Consider the following 18,335-nt stretch of genomic DNA (forward strand, 5'->3'; position numbering starts at 1 on the left):
ACAACGCATGGAGATTTGCTACCTCTGCAGGTAGCATCTCTGTGAAGTATGCACAAACCGCCAAAAACAGGATGTCTGTCAACAGCCAGTGTGGACTGTTTGTAATCATCTCTTGTCACTTGTTAAACACAGGCTCCTAATCCAGCCATTAGATATGGTTTTGTTTCTTGTAAAAGATTAACTTATTTTTCTCACCTCTTTTATTTTTAACTGACAAACATTTTACAAGTGACAGAATACTAAATAATTTTGCTTATCTGATTTTATCTATACCTCATCTTCTAAACATACTTTGAGCCAGGGTAAAATTAGAAAGAGATGTTCTAAGTCCTTGGCAATTAAAATCTCTACGTTGGCTCAGCTGACAGCACTAACTGGATGTGATTATTTATATAGCTGTGTAAATGTTCATGGTACTATTTAACCAAATAAAGTATAGGGCCTGAGTCTAGCAAAAGCTTGTGCACATACAAGGTTCTTACTTGTTGGCTTTTCAGGGGTAAATGCTTTAAATCCTAATTGTGTGGTGGTCTGAGCATTAAATAAAACTTATAAGGACGTACGAAATGCCACAGTGGGTCAGAGCAATGCCTCATCTAGCCCAGTAGTCTGTCTCCAGCGCTGGCAGCAGTAGCTAAGTAGGGAAAGCACAAGAAACCACCTGCTTTCTTGCTCCTTTCCCCTCACAGTTGCTCAGCATTCACAACTGTTACATTAGGGATGTTAGAGGTTCCTCATTCTTTTCAGCATCTATTTGTAGATCTGTTGTCCATGAATTTGTTTAACGCCTTGTTGAACCCAGTGACTGCCCCATCTCCACAGCCTCCTGTGGAAGCAAGTTCCAGATATTCACTACCTGCTGGCTGAAGACATGCTTGCTTCTATTCTGTTTTAACTGGTCTCCTACTGCTTTTATCAAGTGACCCCCTAGTTCTAGTTTCATCCCTTTGATCATCATCATTTCCCTTCTTTGCACTATCTCCTTGCTCCTGCGAGACAAGCCCAAAACAACTGTCCTTTGGTATCCATTTACAGACCTATTGCCCATGAACATCCCAGCCTGCTCCCAGCAAGAACTAACACCATGTGCCATAAGGCCCCGTGCATCAAGAAACAAAATAACATGGAAGGCTTACCATCACTACATTTTTCAAATGGCTCTGAACATGATATTCCAAAAAGGGCAACAATTAAGCATCAAAGAGTAATTGCTTAGTAATGTTTTTGTCTTACCTCTTGAGTACTTGCAACATTTCTTGAGAGCATCCACATTTAACTACTGACTAAAATCTGGTTAGGAAAAATAGATAAAGAAAACAGGAGCAAAAGTAATGTTTCAGTATTTCACAAAATGCTGAGCCTAGAAAATGGAGGATGTCTTGTGCGGCCATGAAAATGGTATTGTAGTAACTAAGGAACTAGCAGAAAAAAAAGCTCAGTTTATCCAGGAGCTGATGAAAAACCAACCTAGTAATGACTGAGCAACGGGTGACTGTGGCAAAGTAAACAACACAAATGGATGTCTCTGTCTAGAGAGGATCTCACCTCAAAATGGTTTCAGAAAAAGAATCGTTGGAGCTCTCAATCTCTCTCTCTAAAATTATCCTAAATTCCAAAGAGCACAAAGTGCTGTTATCACACTCTGAGAGCATTCCAGTCCAAATTGAGCTTGGCTGTAGATGAGGATAATTTCACGTGCATTTGAGTCTGCTTCATGAAAAGTTTGTTTAAAAAATGTATCTATTTAAAACCAACAACTGGATGAAGCAGGAAGCTCAACGTATTACGTCAATGGCTGAAAATACTAAAATGTTACATGTATCTTAAGTAAAAGAAGTCCCTGAGCATGTAAATTCTTGCTAATTAATGACAAAGACATCAGACAAAACACAGAGAGTAACGGCTACTCCTCTAAAAGATAACAGCCTATTCATGCAAAAGACAATGCAGCTGCACAATTTAGTACCCAGCTGCCTATGATTTAAAAATCTTGTGGCACCAACTGAACTGATCTAAAAATCTCATCACATCCTCTTCACAGCAAGTGTAGTCTTCCATACAGATTTTCTCCTGCACTGTTCTGACTGGTTTTAAAACTTCACCACGTTTCTCAAACGCAACCCAGAATAACGATTCTTGCTTTTAAGTCAAAGTTAATCACTACCCTCTATGAAGGTAGTGACTAACAGCAGGGCAAAATAAAGGCTAATACAGAAACTTTTGAGATTGCAAAATCTAAAAATCCTCTGTTACTGTAAAAATAACAGGATGCTTTCCAGGTAACAATTTCTTCTAGATTTCTGAAAACAAATAACTAGAAATCTGACCAAACCCTCCTCTACATCCTCCAGGAGAGGCTAGGTTCCAGACAGAGCTATTTTAGCTCAGAGTCTGCAAAGCAGAACATTTTTATAGTTCATTTTGTTACAAAAAGAAAATCTGCTGGCACTTACATTATCTACTTTTTATACTCTTGCTAAACAGTATATAATATGTTAATGTAATTAAGACTTAATTACTATTTAATCTTACTGATCCAGTCCTTGGACCAGGCTTTCAGCTACACACAGCTTATGCAGACCAAAGTAGGGGAGGATAAATGTCAGCTATGGTGCAGGTTACAGCAACCAACATAGACACCCACAAATTTTCAGGATGCTTCATACTTTTCCGTTTCCCCCAACGTATTTGCTGACACAAGGGATAACTAGGAGCTGCTCATTGGCAGCTTCCTTACCTAGGAGAACTCACAGAGCTGGAAAAGTGCTGTAAATCTACTAGATGGTACCACCTGATCAGGTCAGTATAGGAGACTGGGGAAAACATTCCCAGTTTCTTGTTTCTTTATCCTTTGGGTAAATATTTTAAAATAAATATGCTCTTAAACTTGAGCAACTGTAAATGGTAATGACCTGCTGCTTTTAAAAGCTTAAAACATTGGACCAGTATTGCTATTTCACTGAGGATTTGAAAAAAAAGAAAAAAGAATTACAATCACAGCAGCACTGACTACACAGCTCTCAGAGTAGAAAGAAAACATGAAAAGTAAAATAATAAAAATAAAAATATACAGAAAGCAAAACCTTCAGCCTCATTATTCAGAGGGTTACTTCCCAACTGCCAGCATCCCTTTAAAGGGCTTGCTGAGCCTGAGGTGTTCATATACAGGAGGAAGGAAGCCACAGACAGATTTTTCTATAGAAGAAAAGCAGTAAGCACGTGGCCCCGGCAGACACCTGTCTGGAAACGAGACGGGGTCCAAAGTGAGCTCCCCGCCTTGCGGGGCTGGGGCTGCCCAGCTCTCCCCTCTGATCGGCCTGAGGACGGCTCAGCCTGCGCACGGGTGAGAGCCAGCCGCAACCAGAGAGAGATCTGGAGCCAGCGCAGTTGCAGGCCAAGGCACCGGCTGGTGTAAATCAGCATAGCTGCATGGGAGATTGGCACTGTGCTGTTTCACACAAAATGTGATCTCGTGTTGAATGTTGTTTCAGGAGCAGATAAAATAGTGATCAGCACAGATGCAGAATGACAAATGCTGGTTTCTCACTCCTTGATAAAATCTCTTCCCTTTCCGGGCATAAATGTTTTTGAATACGCATTTGCAATAAGTGAATACGTAGATTTTCGGTCATGCCAGGGAAAATGGAGGCTGATAGAGAACAAGGAACAACCTGTCCACTTCTAAAGGCCGCTGTACTCAGAGGGGTCCAGCTAGACTTACAGTCGCTTTGCCTGTGCTGCCAGCCGGGCGGATGTCAGCCAGATCTAGCAGGAAAGCCACACTGCCATGTTTGCATGAGGCTGTGCTCCAGCTGAGAAATGCTATTTTTCAGTACTACAACCATCATGGTAACACAGCTCCATTGCCAAGACAACCAGCCCAAACTACAGGCAGACCCACTGTAGGTCTGACTGCTCCTATTCCAGCAGACTTTCCCTATCTAGTTTCTCCAGTGCAGAAAGGACTCACTGTAATAATGTCATACATATGTCGATTCTTCAGCCAGAAACTTAAAAAGCAAGCCGACAGGCAAGCAAAACCAAGTCTTGCTAGGTTTCCCTCCATGAGGGAGAAAAAAAATGGGGATGTAGTTTAATAAAAAGCTGTCGATTTCACAGCTGTAATTATAACTGAAAATAAAGTCCATCAGAAGAGAAAATGAGCTGGCAAGTAGCGCCATTATAAATGTAAATGCAAACTGGCAAAGAAAACAGAAGTAGCTCAGTTGTTTGGGGTTGTGACAAAATAACCTTTTGTTTCAATTCCAAATTTGCTAGTTTTAATAAATGCAAATTAAATAATATGGGGCACACAGAGGATTTAGTAAAAAATATTCAAAGTAGTAGGCCTGTATGATGCATACAGAGTAGTTGTGCAATACCCCCCGAAAAACAGAAACTACAGCAGAGGAAACCACCACATCCTTCTTTACTCTCCATTTACTTGCAAACTGCCTATACAGAACCTGTCAATGCAAAAATATCCTCTTGTCTCAAGAGGCTTTTCCTGTGTTGATTCTGCACCCAGTTCCAAATGTCCATCCCTTCTCTATTAAATATGTAAGGAAAATACAATTAAGATGCATTCCATAGATAAAGGGAAGTCAGGAAAACCAGATATAATGAACATATTGTTTTTAAATTTCAAGCCTTTACATTGCAGGCCATCAATAAAGTCAGCTAGGCAAAGTCATAGTAGGGACTGAAACCGTATTCTTACCACTTACCAGCAACAACAGAAGTATGGTACTAAGAAAATGGTGCCAAATGCTATGTCAACATCAGTCATTAATGACAGTAACATAAAAAAGCAGTTACTTATTAAACACAATGATAACAAAGTTAATATTCAATTTACACAGCATTTTCTGCACACCTACACTCATTTTTTTTCCCATATTTTGAAACACACATTTAAAAATAGTCGAGAGGTTACAGCTCTGATTACAAATACATCTTACTTCACGCCTGAGAGCTGGCACTTAAAACATGCAGCACGTTAGGAACCAGGGAGATTAAGCATGTTCATCTTTGTTCCACTTGCTATTTTCCCCATCCAAACAATCTCTGAATTTCTCAGTAAATATATGTCAATCTCTGAATTTCTCAGTAAATATATGCCATTTTCCCTATGCATATCAAGACATCACCCTCACATTCGCTGTGCACATCACCCCTTCAGCTGAAGTTATTAGTAAGGCGCACGAATCCCCTAACCACATCGCTAGTTTGCTGCTGTCCAGCAGAAGAGGATCGGACAACTGCTCAGAAAGAAATTCCTTTGTGCGTTACAACACGCACATTTTATCATTGCCAGGAGCTCTCTACTATTAGAGCAGCTTCCGCAAAACCGGGGAACAAGCAGGTACCAGCAGCGCTGAAGGTCCTCTCTGCTGTTGAGTCCCATCATTGCTCCAGTCTTGGAGTAGTTACAGAAGTTTTGGCATTTCAAACTCAAGCATCTCTTGCAATTTTTTTCATTGCCTAATCTTCTTCCCCATCAGAGTAAACACGGTGCCTTGAATAAACTTGGGGCTACTTCTGAATGACTTATGGAAAGAATGAGAAAATAATGGTCGTTTGATCTGAGTGTCTTCGAACGGACCCTTAATTGAACAACGCTGGAAAATCCACCTCAGTCCGATTTAGACGCTGAAGTCCTGGGATTTTTTAGTGGCTATTCTTTCTTTCATAACTTAATGTGCTTGTACAATTGTTCTAATTTGGCTTTTAGGCATGCATGATATTTTAAAATGAAATCTCTTGTTAGAACTAACAGCTCCTGTTAGTCCTACGGTGCACTGTATTCCTCAGAGGCTTGTCCACAGATGTGAAATTAATCTCTCTTAACTGCTTACTGTATACGGATTAGAGTATTTGTCTGAAATAAAGAAAATATGCTATGCGGAGGAGGAATAATTCCATAATACATGGAAGAAATTGTCCTCACTTCTCCTGTAGCCAAAGGAAGCAGAAGATAATCAATACAGTGGGCATTAGTTATTCAGTGGATATTGGTATAGGACACGGCAGGGAGTAATTTCCTCAAGATAATTTTTGTTCTTCTTTCCATTCCTCCTTGTAATTTACCTATGCCTCCTATGATTCCCGATATGTTCAAGTATATCCCAGAGAGTTGATCTAAGCCATCTTTGTCCCCTGATTTCTTTCTAAGTTCCAGACTTGCCAGGAATGTTGTCTCAGTCTTCAAATAACAGTTTTTGTTGGAAAGCTACCAAAAAACCAAACTTATTTAAAACAAAGAGATTAAGTAAACAACTTGATTAAAAAAAAAAAAAAAATCCACAGCAACTAAACACTAGTTTTATGTTAGCTGTAAAATAAGTTCACCATTCCAGAACTTGAACTGCAGCTCACATGTCACACCTCAGAGCAACATGTATCAGAAAAAGCACTGAAGGATCCTATTTTGAAGTGTATGTTTAGAAAATGCCACACAGTTGGTTTCAGTTTTAAAAGAGTTTGGTGTTGAGAAAACCTTACTGAAAGGATCAGGTAAAAGCACAGCTAACATCACAGAGCATGCACCTCATCTGCAGTAGCTGTTCATCTCCGAAAAGAAGCTACCAGCCAGGAGAGAAATGCTGATCTGCAAGGTTCCACCTGAGGAAAGCGAAGGAAGCGTCCACAGTCGCACTCAGGCAACATTTGGCCACTCCTGTGCAACTGGGGAGATGTTCTGGTTCTGCCTCCCTTTTCCTCTAGATGCATGCTGGTAGATGACTCTTTTCCCAGAACTTTACTACTGATTTTCATCCTAGCTCGGGGATAATGACAGTCATGATTTATGGTGTCTTTTGAGGTTCCAGATGAGCTGACCAACATCCTTGGGTGGCTCTGCAGCTTGCCAGCCTTTCTACATCTTTACCAAACTTACAGATACGGGTCTGTTCACAGGCCTATTCGACTCTCCTCTTTGACACCTCTTTGATTAACCTGTGCCATCCTTTAAGAGAACTGGCAAGACTTCCTTTTTCCCTTTTAAATTATCTGTTTGGTACATTTCAGTATTGATGGTTGGTGAAGAAATTTTAAATTATTTGTTGGTTCTTTTGTTAATTAAGGTTTCTTGCTCTCGTTTCTCAATGATGCTTCAAGCAATCCTTGAGAAGCACCTTCTTGCAACCAGAAAAATACTGAGTACATTAATGTAGATGTCTCATCACAGCTCCTAACTGAAGGCTGACACAGTGTGGAACCACCTACCGCCTATTTAAAATAGAGCTTGCCAAAACATAGTCAGTAAGTTACATGCAGCCTCTTAGACTTCTAAGTACAATCTAGGGTAACGTACAGTCTTGCACTGCCATTTCCTAGCACTGAAAACATCCCAGAAAATGTTTCTTTGATGCAAAATTACCTGTCACTGTTGTCTGCCATGACAGTAACTGCTCTAAGTCTAATGCGGGAATAACAGCAGAGCATCTCTCTACTAATTTCTGTGGAGTTTTACCTGTTTAACATACATTCAAATACAAGAAGTGACATTATCATTCTATACACATATTTTAGAAGTTTGGACCATTATTTTCCACATAGAATGATTCACCTAACGTCAGCTATGAATTGCTTTGCTCTGAAGACCTGTTTGAATGCCGAACTAATAGCTGATGAGAAAAATGTTCTAGGGGAACAATGCACCTGCCTACAACTAATGCATTTGGAGGACTGAGGCATTATTTTGCAACTCCCTTGGCATTAAGGGAATGACTAACCTGTCAAGCTACCTGTCTATGTCTCTCTCCCAGGCTACCTGCAAGACAGTCTGCACCCTCAGTCCAATCCTGGCTATGCTCTGACCGCTTCAGTGTACTCTTTAACCAGCCAGGAGGGAACTTCCACAGTTTGATGAAGCCAGACAAATATCACCCTGTCCTTCATTTATCTCCCAGCCTTCACTTTGGGAGTAGAGCAGGGTGCCACTGGATAAATGTGGGATTACTAACATTGCACAGGAAACCTTCATTCTGGCCTTTTCTGACTCCAGAGAGCTTAACTTTACAAACTTTGGAATAATTTTCGTCAATATGATAAGTAGGAAGGGTATAAGGCTGCCCTTACTCAGCTGAAATGTCCTCTGACTTTTAATAAGTGGATTTGCTCAGACAATGCTTTCTCTCCTCTCCATTACCATGTGTCCTTTACCACATCTGAACGACATTCATTACCTTTCTACTTTTCACAGAAAAGCCTATCCTGCAACACTGAAAGTGATAAAAAGAAAATACCACCCTAAAATAGTTTTAAGAAAATGAAAAAATTTCCACTGACAAATTTGGTATTTTGCAGGTGTTTTTATTTTCCACTAAGAAAGTCTAATTAAAGCTCTGCTAGTTCTACCCAGCATGGAGATCAGGTTGTTCCAAGAAATGGTTTTGTTTAAACTTTCCTGCCCATCATGAAATAGGAAAGACTGACCTTTTATCTCCCTTTCAAAAGAAATGCTTATTTTCAAAAATTTGAACTTTTTAGGTGGTGCAAAAATTTTTCTACTCCTCTCTAATCTTCAGCTTTCTCACTGTTGTGGTCCTGACAGTATTCACCTGTAGGAGTTGTAAAAGGGATTGATTTTGTAAGCCATGGAGACTTTCTAGATCAATATCTGACTAATACCGTTTAGGCATTGACAGAGAGTTTCATTAACATGGATTAGTCATCAAAAGGACTGTGTGTTGACTGTGTTACATGCAAGTAATATGATAAAGATGGTGCCCACATCCAGATTTAACAAACATATTTGATTGTTTAATGTCCCTCTGCACACCCGGTTTAACAAATACGGCGGGGGGGGGAACAAAATAGACTGCAATTTGAACAGAACAGAGAGCCAGTGTTCTGCATCACCTAGTTAACCTCAAACAAGATTAATCTTGTTTGTAAAGATCTCTTTACCCGAGATGGTGTAACTCAGTTAGTATCTGCTAAGAAAATTTCATTGTTCAAAATACACTGCTTCTTGCTAAGCTGTTTGCTTTCTGTATTGACAAAAGACGTAAGGAATATGAGAATGTCCTGTCCTTTAAAATGCAGACTATATTAACGGGTCTCCTTTCAGCTTGCCTTTGCAGAAGGGATAAAGCAGAACTTACCCGAGCAGGAGAGCCATCCCAGGGTCCTCAGGGAACCCACTGTTCTGACTCCTGCCCGCCGTTACTGAGTATCTCCCCTTTCAAAACTAACAGTTCCAAATGTCTGCAGGTAGAGGTGGAATCACAATCAACTGCTCAATGCCTAAATTCATATTCTTTTTACAGTGTCACTATAACAGAGAGGTATGCATCCACATAACAGCAACACTGCTAGTAGACATGTAGTCCCAGTTTATCCACTTTTTGATAAATTTCAGCTCTATTTTTAGAACTTTTATAAACTAATGTGGGTGTTTATGTAAAAGAAGGTGGCCGAGGCCTGGGAATGATGAGTTCTCAGAGAGCTCCGTCTAGTTTATACATTACTCAGACAGAGGATTTTCCTGTTAAGTGAAATGAGATCCATCTGTAATGAGATATATTTTATTTTCTATTTAGGAAAGACTGAACATTTAATTGGTCCAGTCTTAGTGTTAATCCACAGTAGTGCTAAATTTAGATCCAGAAATGGCTTCTTATGGTTTGCATGTTTTCAGCTTTATGACTGGAAAATAGTACTGGGGGAAGCACAACAGCCAGTCAGGCACAGCCTGCAGGGCCAAAGTCAGAGAATGCAACAACTTGACCTCAGCAAGCTTCAAGCAATTAAAAAAAATCAACCCAAAACCGAAAAAAACAACACCCACACACACTACATGCCATTGCAATTGTAAAAGGGACTAGAAAGGCAGAATGCAATGAACAGAATTAGAATCAGACTAGGGCTTTGAGTAAACATCTTCACTTATACAAAAATATCAGAAAGAATTGCAATTATAATATTCATCTAGAAAATAGTGCCCTACCATACCTACCGTGCGTGACTGCTATTATTTAACAACACAGAGCGCAGCAGCATATCGCTTCCACCCATAGCTGAGCACCTCTGTGCTCTTTTATACAAATCCATATCAGTCCCCTGTGCCTCAGAGAAGACACAGCCTAAAAGAGAGGTAAGAACAGCGGCTCAGCTGACGCTATTATAAGCAGCACGGTGGCATTCTTCGCGGATCTCCTGTTCTGATGCTCACATGAACCATCTCACGGACACAGCACCAGGACTGTACAGCTGTAAATTAAAAAAGAACATGCTAAGAATACAGGAAAGTGCACCTGCGTAATGTGCAATTTGTATTACAAAACAAAAAGACATAGCTCAACATCTTATTCCTTCTTTTGAATATGATTTTTCAGCTAGTCAAAGACACGAAGGGTTCAATAAGGTATCCCTCAAATAACTCTAATGCATGGTTCAGCTATAAAGTCTCTGGACCATTTTTCGTATGTTCTTTCCTATCATCCAAGTCTTCTCTATAAAAAGAAGAAACAAGGACTGGCATTTCAGAAAATGCAGACATGGATTTAAGTATTATGCAGTGAGAACAACTACTCACTGGGGACTTGGAAAAGATCAGCATAGCTATTGCAACATATAACGTAACTGAGATGGAAAAAACCTCATCTTCCATCCTGGATGTTTATTGCATATGTTACAGTCCTTTGTACATCCAGCCATCACTGGTGCTCGTAGGAATCGTATAAGCAGAAAAAGAACAGAACGTTTTCAAGAAAGCCTCTGCAAAGAGAAGCGTGATCTCCAGGGTGAGAGCTTGTGTCATTAAATGTCTGACATCAGAATTCATTGCAGGCGATAGCGAAATTCTCACCGACTTCAATAGCAAAGTTTGGGCTATAGGCTCCCCCCCCCCCCATCGCTTTCCATTGGCCTTGCTCCTTGACAATGAGATTACTGTTACAGAAATAGAGCGAAGCTTTAAGAAGCACGTAAAGGAAAAGAGTTGGCGCTATGTTTGTATTTGTCCTCAGCTACCAAGATCTTCACTGTTTTGAAAGAGCAGAGGTCAGCATACACACAGACAAATCCGGAGTGCTGGTCTGGATGCTGGTTTGAGTCACACAGGCAGGGTCGCACACCCCACAGCCCTGTTCCCGACGAGAGGCATCATGAGGTGGAGGCGCTTATTTTTCAGCAGCATTACGCACTGTGCTACGCTAACACACCTGAACCTGTGCTGCAATTGCAAGCCAGGGCTTTTCCAGAAAGCGGCAATACCTAATTTTCCTGAAATTTTCAAAATACTGTTGCAAGAGACAGCGTAGGACAGGGCTGAGATCCCAAATCTCACTTTGCCAGGTCAGTGTATGGCAGCATCTGTGTGAAACCAGACCCACCTTCAGAAAAGCTGGCTAACCAACTGAGCCATTTTGCCATCCTTCCTCTGAAAAACTAGAAATTGGTAAAACAAAGTAATACTTAGGTCTGGTGTATGTAAAACTGCTCAGCGAGCCCAAACACTCTTGCAGGCAGTACCTGGCGGTGCAGCTCCCCCAGGGGAGGTGGCCCAAGGGGAGCCAGCGGCCCCCTCCCAGAAGCATCCCCCCTGCCATGCCGGGCCTGACTGGGTCATTGTACAGTACACTGATGACATTGTTTGAGGTCAGACCCTTTTTTTTGTTTTTTAAACGTAAATGGAAAATATCTTTTATCATGCAGATGTGTAATTGACCTCCTGGCAAAGGTTAGCACCTAGCCAGAAAACACACTGCACAGCAAGATGACGTGAGAAAGCATTTTGTAAAGTTTCTCTTTTACTGAAAAAACAGTGATATCCATGCTTTAAAGTATAATAAAAATGTAAACTAAAAATACACCTTAATGCAGCCAATAAAATTCAATTTTAATGTAAATAGTTTTTAAACCAAATGTTACAGTAAGTATGTTTTATTAAGGCCATCTAACCTCACAATTCCATATTCAGCTTATTTTTTTACCTGGAACACTATTTTTTCCACTGTTTAAAGATATTACAAATGTTATAACTACCTTCTTTAACTGGCACTTCCATTTTTATGGGTATCTGAAAGAAGCAATTAAAAAGTTCAAAAATAAAAAGGATCAGACAAATACATGATTCATGCTCCAATTTTCCATATGCTGACTACTGCCAACTTTATAACTTGGCAGATGCTGGGAATATCCCAGCTCTACCCTTGCAAGTCTCCTCCAGGACCATCAAGAAAACATTTTGTCAGGCTTCAAACATCAGCAGGATCTCTGGTGTGCTACGGGTAAGCCCCCAAAATATAAATGCTTAACCAAACCTTACTGTAGCTTATTAGACTTAGAGGTTTTCCAGTTCCCACTATTCTTGGGCACATTTCCCCCCAATCAACTTTGAGAATCAGGTGAAAGAAACTTGAAACCAGCCTCAAAAATGGGGAAATCTCCTACCAGTCAGGTGGAAGGTGAGGACATACTGTTGTCCTCGCAGGGCATTTGATCCTTTACAGAGGCTCTGCTTTGGGTAAGGCCCAGGGCTGAGTTTCGATCTGTTACTCTAAGGCAAGGCGGCCTGTGTGGGTCCCCTGCCCCGAACCAGGAGGCAGCGTGCTGCGGGTTTCGCACGTGCAGAGAGTGTTCCCGTCCTCGCGCGTGTTACAGGCTGTTCAGCAGCTCCTGGCAAGCTCCTGCCCAAATCATTCCCAGCTGCACCGCTCGGCTGACCCTGGCACTCAAACCGAGTGACGATGGAAGTGCCTGGAAGCGAGTCAGCACAGCTCCATCCATCACACAGGCACTGCCTGCCCTGGTCTTTTCTTTGGCAAGTTCCCCCCTGTAAAGTTTCTGGAACTGATGCTTTTACAGCACTTACAGCCTTACCTCTGTTAGTGTTTCCACATTTCCTCCCTCCCATGGGAACACCCTCGTAATAATTTCCCATTAAAAAATGTATGTACTATATACAAGACTAAGAGCTACCTGTTGCAAAAACTATTTACAGCGATTTGGTAAAATTCAGAGGATGGAACTTTATTTTCCTGTCAGACCATCAATATATACTGCAAAGGACTTACAACAGGCAGCACTGAAAAGCATCCTTGTTTAAATGCTTTCACAAATTAAATGGCATTCATTTTCTCCATACGTATCATTTAAAGCAAAATGCCTTTGCACAGCTTTGTGCGTATTCGGCAAGCAGAGAGGTTGTAAGACTACAGTGATTACCTAAAAGGATCAGACATTTGATGCTACGTGATTGCATTGAAGAAGTCAGCCAGTGTTTTGGGAATCAGTCTCTCTGAACACTGCTTTTTACGGCAGAAGAATACATGCTGTAGGGTACTGTGGAAAGGCAGACACATGCACAGAAAAGAGCAGAGAAGCAGGGTAGGTTAAAGAGAAACTCACATGATTCCTAAATCCAAGTTCTTTGGACACGATACCCTTCAGCGGGACACTGCTGAGAAGGACCACATGACCTTTTCAACAAGCCGAAGGCTGGAGTAAGTCATTGCCATTTCAGCTTTGTGTACTGGGAGTAATTTACACAATTCACTGGTAGGTGGCAACACTATACAGAGATAAAACACATGCGCAGACAGCTTATTAAAGTGATAAATAGCCTGGGTTAGCAGAGAGGTGGACAGCAAAAATACTATATATTCCTAAATTTATGGTTACTTCATTTTTTGAAGAAACGTGGCTCAGTCCTTCCTTATCCTTTCTCGTGTACTGGCCACACTCAAAAGTCTGTATTTCCTTTAAAAGAAGACATCTGCAGAAATGCAGGGTACATTTCTGATCGGCAGAACAGAAAGGACAGCCGCCCCTCTGCCAGCGCCGCAGGGACGGCCGCCCGTCCTGAGGGATGTCAGTGCGACCGGCTAAAAAGCTTTCCAAGAAGGCGCTAGCAAGGGTGAGTTGAGAAGGGGAAAAAAAAGGAAAAAAAAGAAAAGGAAAAAATAAAGAAAAGGGGGGGGGTGAGGAAGAAAAAGAAAAACCAAAATAAAGGAAAAAAGCGCGGTAACGCTGGGGGGAAGGCAAAGCTTTCCCATACTGGCTTAGCAGGACAAACAGAACACCCTCCCGCTCGCAGCGCGCAGCGCACGCCCAGCCCCGCTGCGCCGCCTGCCCGCCCGGCGGGCCGGGCCGGGGCCGGGGGGGCCGGGGGAGGGCGGTCGGCCCCGGTCGGCCCCGCCTGCCCGCCGGGCTATAAGGGCGGGCGGCGGCGGCGGCGGGGGAGCGTGGCGGCGGCGAGGCGGGCGCGATGCAAAGCGCGCTGTTCCTGGCGCTGCAGCACGACGGCGGGCGGATGGAGCGGGGCGGCCGCCGCCGCAGCAGCGAGGCGGAGGAGGCGGAGAAGGGCAGGATGAAGAGGACGATGTGAGTTCCTTCCCCCCGCCCGGGGCAGAGCGGGGGGACCGAGGGCGGAGCGGGGCCGCAGCCCCGCGGGTTCCCCCAGGGAGAAGCTTCCAGCCGCGGAGCCGGGACCGAAGGTGGGGGGGAGCGGGCTGAAGGGCCGGGCCCTCAGTGGGGGGAGCAGAGCAGCTTGCCCACCTCTGCCACCTGCGGCTGTGCCTTGGCTAACATTAGTCGTCGGCTAGCGGCGAATCTGTTCATTTAAGCCAGGGGAAAATAGTTGTCTTGCCCTCGGACAGATGCTCTGGGTGACTCTAGGTACAGAACTGGCAAAGCAATGCCAGGAAAACTTTTGCAGCTTTTGCCGGTGAAGGGGCTGGTGTATAAAGCTTTTCGAGCTGTCATTTTTAACATGCATCTTCCTCCTCGTTCTTCCAGCATTAAAGATTGGAAAACAAGACTGAGCTACTTCCTGCAGAACTCTTCCAATTCTACTAAAATGAAATCTAAGAAAGTGGGGAAACACTGCACCTACTTCAGGTAAGTTATGAGAAAGAGACTGTGTTTAAATAACTCAAGTGTTCTACAAAAACAATAAAGCTTGAGCAATGGGGTCTAACATTCTCCATCTCTTTATGCAGACCTTCCCCTGAAGAAGCCCAGCTGTGGTCAGAAGCCTTTGATGAACTTCTTGCTAATAAATGTAAGTGTGTCTTCAAAAAGTAACATTCAAGAGCAAAGGGACAGTGAAGTTTATACATCTGTAAGATTGCTTCCTTGCATGTCAGCTTTGTATCTTTCTAATGTAAATAGCTTTGATTCTGGTCTTGAAAGTCAAGTACTTTAAACTGTTCAAAGCCAAATTCATAGAAACATTCTTTAAAAAAAATTGTAAACTAATAGTCAAACATCAAGAATACTTCACTGTAGTGGAATTTTTTCTGTAACCCTTGTAGTTAAATTCGTACCTATCAGCTTGGCTTTGCCAAATGTGAGAAGAGCTTTGTCTGCTGAGCTCACTGCTTAAACAAGTCAAATGCATTCAAGTAACTTGGGAAGGATTCTGCAGCACAGAAGTTCAATGATCTCGGGGTTTTACTGTAGCTCTACAAGTAAAAGCACTCAATAGCAGAGGAAAAAGACTAAGAAATATTACTATTTGCTCTTTGAACTTGAGTCATCCTTTCCATTGCAAAAAATATTCCAGAGGTTTGTAGCACAGTCATAAATATTTACTTCAGTGTAAAGGTTAACACAGGAGATCCCATCTAGAGAGAGGTGTTTTTTTTTAATATGTATGCAGGCATCACAAAAGGGAACATACTGACTAGAAGTGGCTTTCATTTTTTGTGTTTACCTAAAAAATGACTAACTCAAAGTGAAGCCTGCCAAGCTGTTAGAGTGTGAATTTGTTTGCATACATAAATGTGGAATATTTTTATTGCTATGATATCCCTGAAAGAAGTAGACCAGAACTACAGCAAAATGTTTTGGTAGAAGCAGATGTGACCAGTGGGTAAATTCAAGATTCCTGAAATAGTTAATTGATGTGTATTTTTTTTTTCTTTCCCTAGATGGTCTTGCTGCTTTCCGAGCTTTTCTGAAGTCTGAGTTCTGTGAAGAGAACATCGAGTTCTGGTTGGCCTGTGAGGACTTCAAGAAAACCAAGTCACCTCAGAAGCTGACATCAAAAGCAAAAAAAATCTACAATGACTTCATTGAAAAGGAAGCTCCCAAAGAGGTAAAGAAAACCTATTAACATAAGTGCTCTGTTCCATGAGTTCTTAGAGCCTTTCTGTATTTCTCTGAACTCACTTAAAGATACAGTTGCCAAACTGTATTGTACATACCTCACTGTTAATATCTGCGTCTGAATGTAACTCTCTCCCTAACTGCCTTTTCACCAAGCTGGAAAACAGCACAAGCAGTATTTCAGAGAGTTTCCATCTTAAATGGGAAAAGTCAACAGCTGCATTTAACACCTGTAACATATGAGTTTAGCACTGAAAGATAGTATATCTGAATTACTTTGGGATTTGTAAAAAAAGAATTTTCTTAAAGGAAACTTCATTAATTTGACCCTGTAGTAATAGGGTCTTGCCTTTTATACCTCTTCAGAAATTTTATGGTGTATTATACTTACTTGAATTCAGTTCTCAGAAGTAAATGTCCTTTTTTTTTTTTGTATTTCAGATAAACATAGACTTCCAAACCAAGAACATGATTGCGCAGAATATTCAAGAAGCCACACATACCTGCTTCAGCGCAGCACAGAAGAGAGTGTACAGCTTAATGGAGAATAACTCATACCCACGGTTTTTGGAATCTGAATTCTATCAGGAGCTGTGCAAGAAGACGCCCATCACCAGAGCAGCCCAGGGGACGTGAGCAGTGGAGGAGAGCGGGAAGAATCCTCTCAGCTAGTGAGGAAGCAAGCCACAGCTCATGGCAGCATCCTGACCTGAAAGACTGAGATAACGAGCGCTCAGTCTGTTTGCCACGGTGCAAGGACAAATACTGGCTTTGGTGCAAAGCTGATGGCAAAGAGTGATGCTGTTGGAGGGTGTTGGGAGGTGACGGCAGAAGTGTGCCAGCCAGCTGCTGGCGATGTGCTGCTCTGAGTGCTGCAGTGGAAAGTGACTGTGCATTAGACCAAACTGTACAGTGTAAGAGTCCTTCTGTCATAGCAGAGGTGGCGATGCAGCAGGTCAGAACAGAGCTTCCTTCTTGTAAACAGAAGCTGCTCTGTACAGTTGCACAGTGCTGGAAACTAGAGTAATTGGTTGCATATTTATTTTTCCTAAACATCAACCAGTGTTGCCATCATCAGTCACTCAGTGTGTTCACACTGGTTCTGTAAACTGCCTCTAGCTGCAAAAGAGATGTGTTGGGTGTCTGTGCAGCTTCCAGACAGTAACAGCACTGTGCAGCGTGAAGTGAGGAAGGGATTAACTCTGTTCCCACAGGAACAGGTTCTGCAGCTAAAGCATGCAGGGCTGGGTTGTGTCAGCGGGGCTGCATGAGGCCAGATTGAGGGCAAAACTTGGCCAAGGCGAACAGGAGCTGTACAGTATTATATTTATATGTGGATTATGATTGTGTTGAATGCTGCAATAATGTCATAATTCTGTCTTGAGGACAGCAAGCTTCAGTGAAGTCTCTTATCATTTTTAATAAACTATTTTGATACAAAGCTTCTCTTGTTGCTTAACTTGTTTTGTGCACACACAGAGATATCTGGCACTAAACTCCAGAGTATTGGGACTGCATGTCTGGGTGTGATCTTAATAGGGCTAATTTTAAAGTAGTTGGTTCTTAATCTACCAGGCAAGTGTTTTGTTTGGGATTTTTTTAACAGAATAAAAATGAAAAGCTTAACAGGGAAGACATATTCCATTGCATCCTCTGTCTTAACCACCTCCCCATGAAACCAATCTCTAAGGCAGCGCAAGGCACATGTATGGCTACACATGGCAGATCAACTAGAAAGCAACAGTATTGCTGCTGGAGGTCACAGGATGCTATTTGGAATACAGGCACCAGTAGTACAGGTGCTCCTGCTCAAGACCTGTGCTTCAAACAGGGCTTAGGAAGGCCTTAGTACCAGGCTGTAAAACCCATGCAGAGCCAGTGGAGGTGATACTACAGTAAAAGCATTTGACTCCCTGCTAGGTGAGTGCTGCTTAGGGGCAAAGTTACTGGTCATCATTGTTCCACATCAGTTTTTCTAATTGACAACATCCAAAGCCAGTACTTCCACAACACTTCCTGATTTGTTAGTTTTGTGACTGGTCTGAACTCCAGCTCTGTTTAGGTCCTGGCTCCACTCCTCAGGTTACAGCTTCAATTGCTTAGTTCACCTATATCCACAGCAGTCATTTCTATAATGGTCCACTTCTCCAAGCATCAAGAAAAGTCTAACTACAGGATTTTCCACTTCAGTTACACATCCAAAGATTGTTCAAGAGCAACTACTTCATGCATGTATATAGCTATTGTAGGATATATAGCTGTGTATATATATA

At 42.1% G+C, this 18,335-nt stretch overlaps 1 protein-coding gene across 1 annotated transcript; it reads left to right on the forward strand.

The window, feature by feature from the left end:
* Positions 1-14,218: 14,218 nt before the first annotated feature.
* Positions 14,219-17,504, forward strand: RGS2 (regulator of G protein signaling 2). Its single transcript, XM_050901223.1, has 5 exons — positions 14,219-14,334; positions 14,749-14,850; positions 14,952-15,013; positions 15,885-16,051; positions 16,504-17,504. The coding sequence occupies exons 1-5, from the start codon at positions 14,219-14,221 to the stop codon at positions 16,696-16,698; spliced, it is 642 nt and encodes a 213-aa protein (XP_050757180.1). The 3' UTR covers positions 16,699-17,504.
* The last annotated feature ends 831 nt before the right edge of the window (positions 17,505-18,335 follow it).

This window comes from Gymnogyps californianus, chromosome 8 (assembly GCF_018139145.2).
Source record: "Gymnogyps californianus isolate 813 chromosome 8, ASM1813914v2, whole genome shotgun sequence".
Taxonomy (NCBI): domain Eukaryota; kingdom Metazoa; phylum Chordata; class Aves; order Accipitriformes; family Cathartidae; genus Gymnogyps; species Gymnogyps californianus.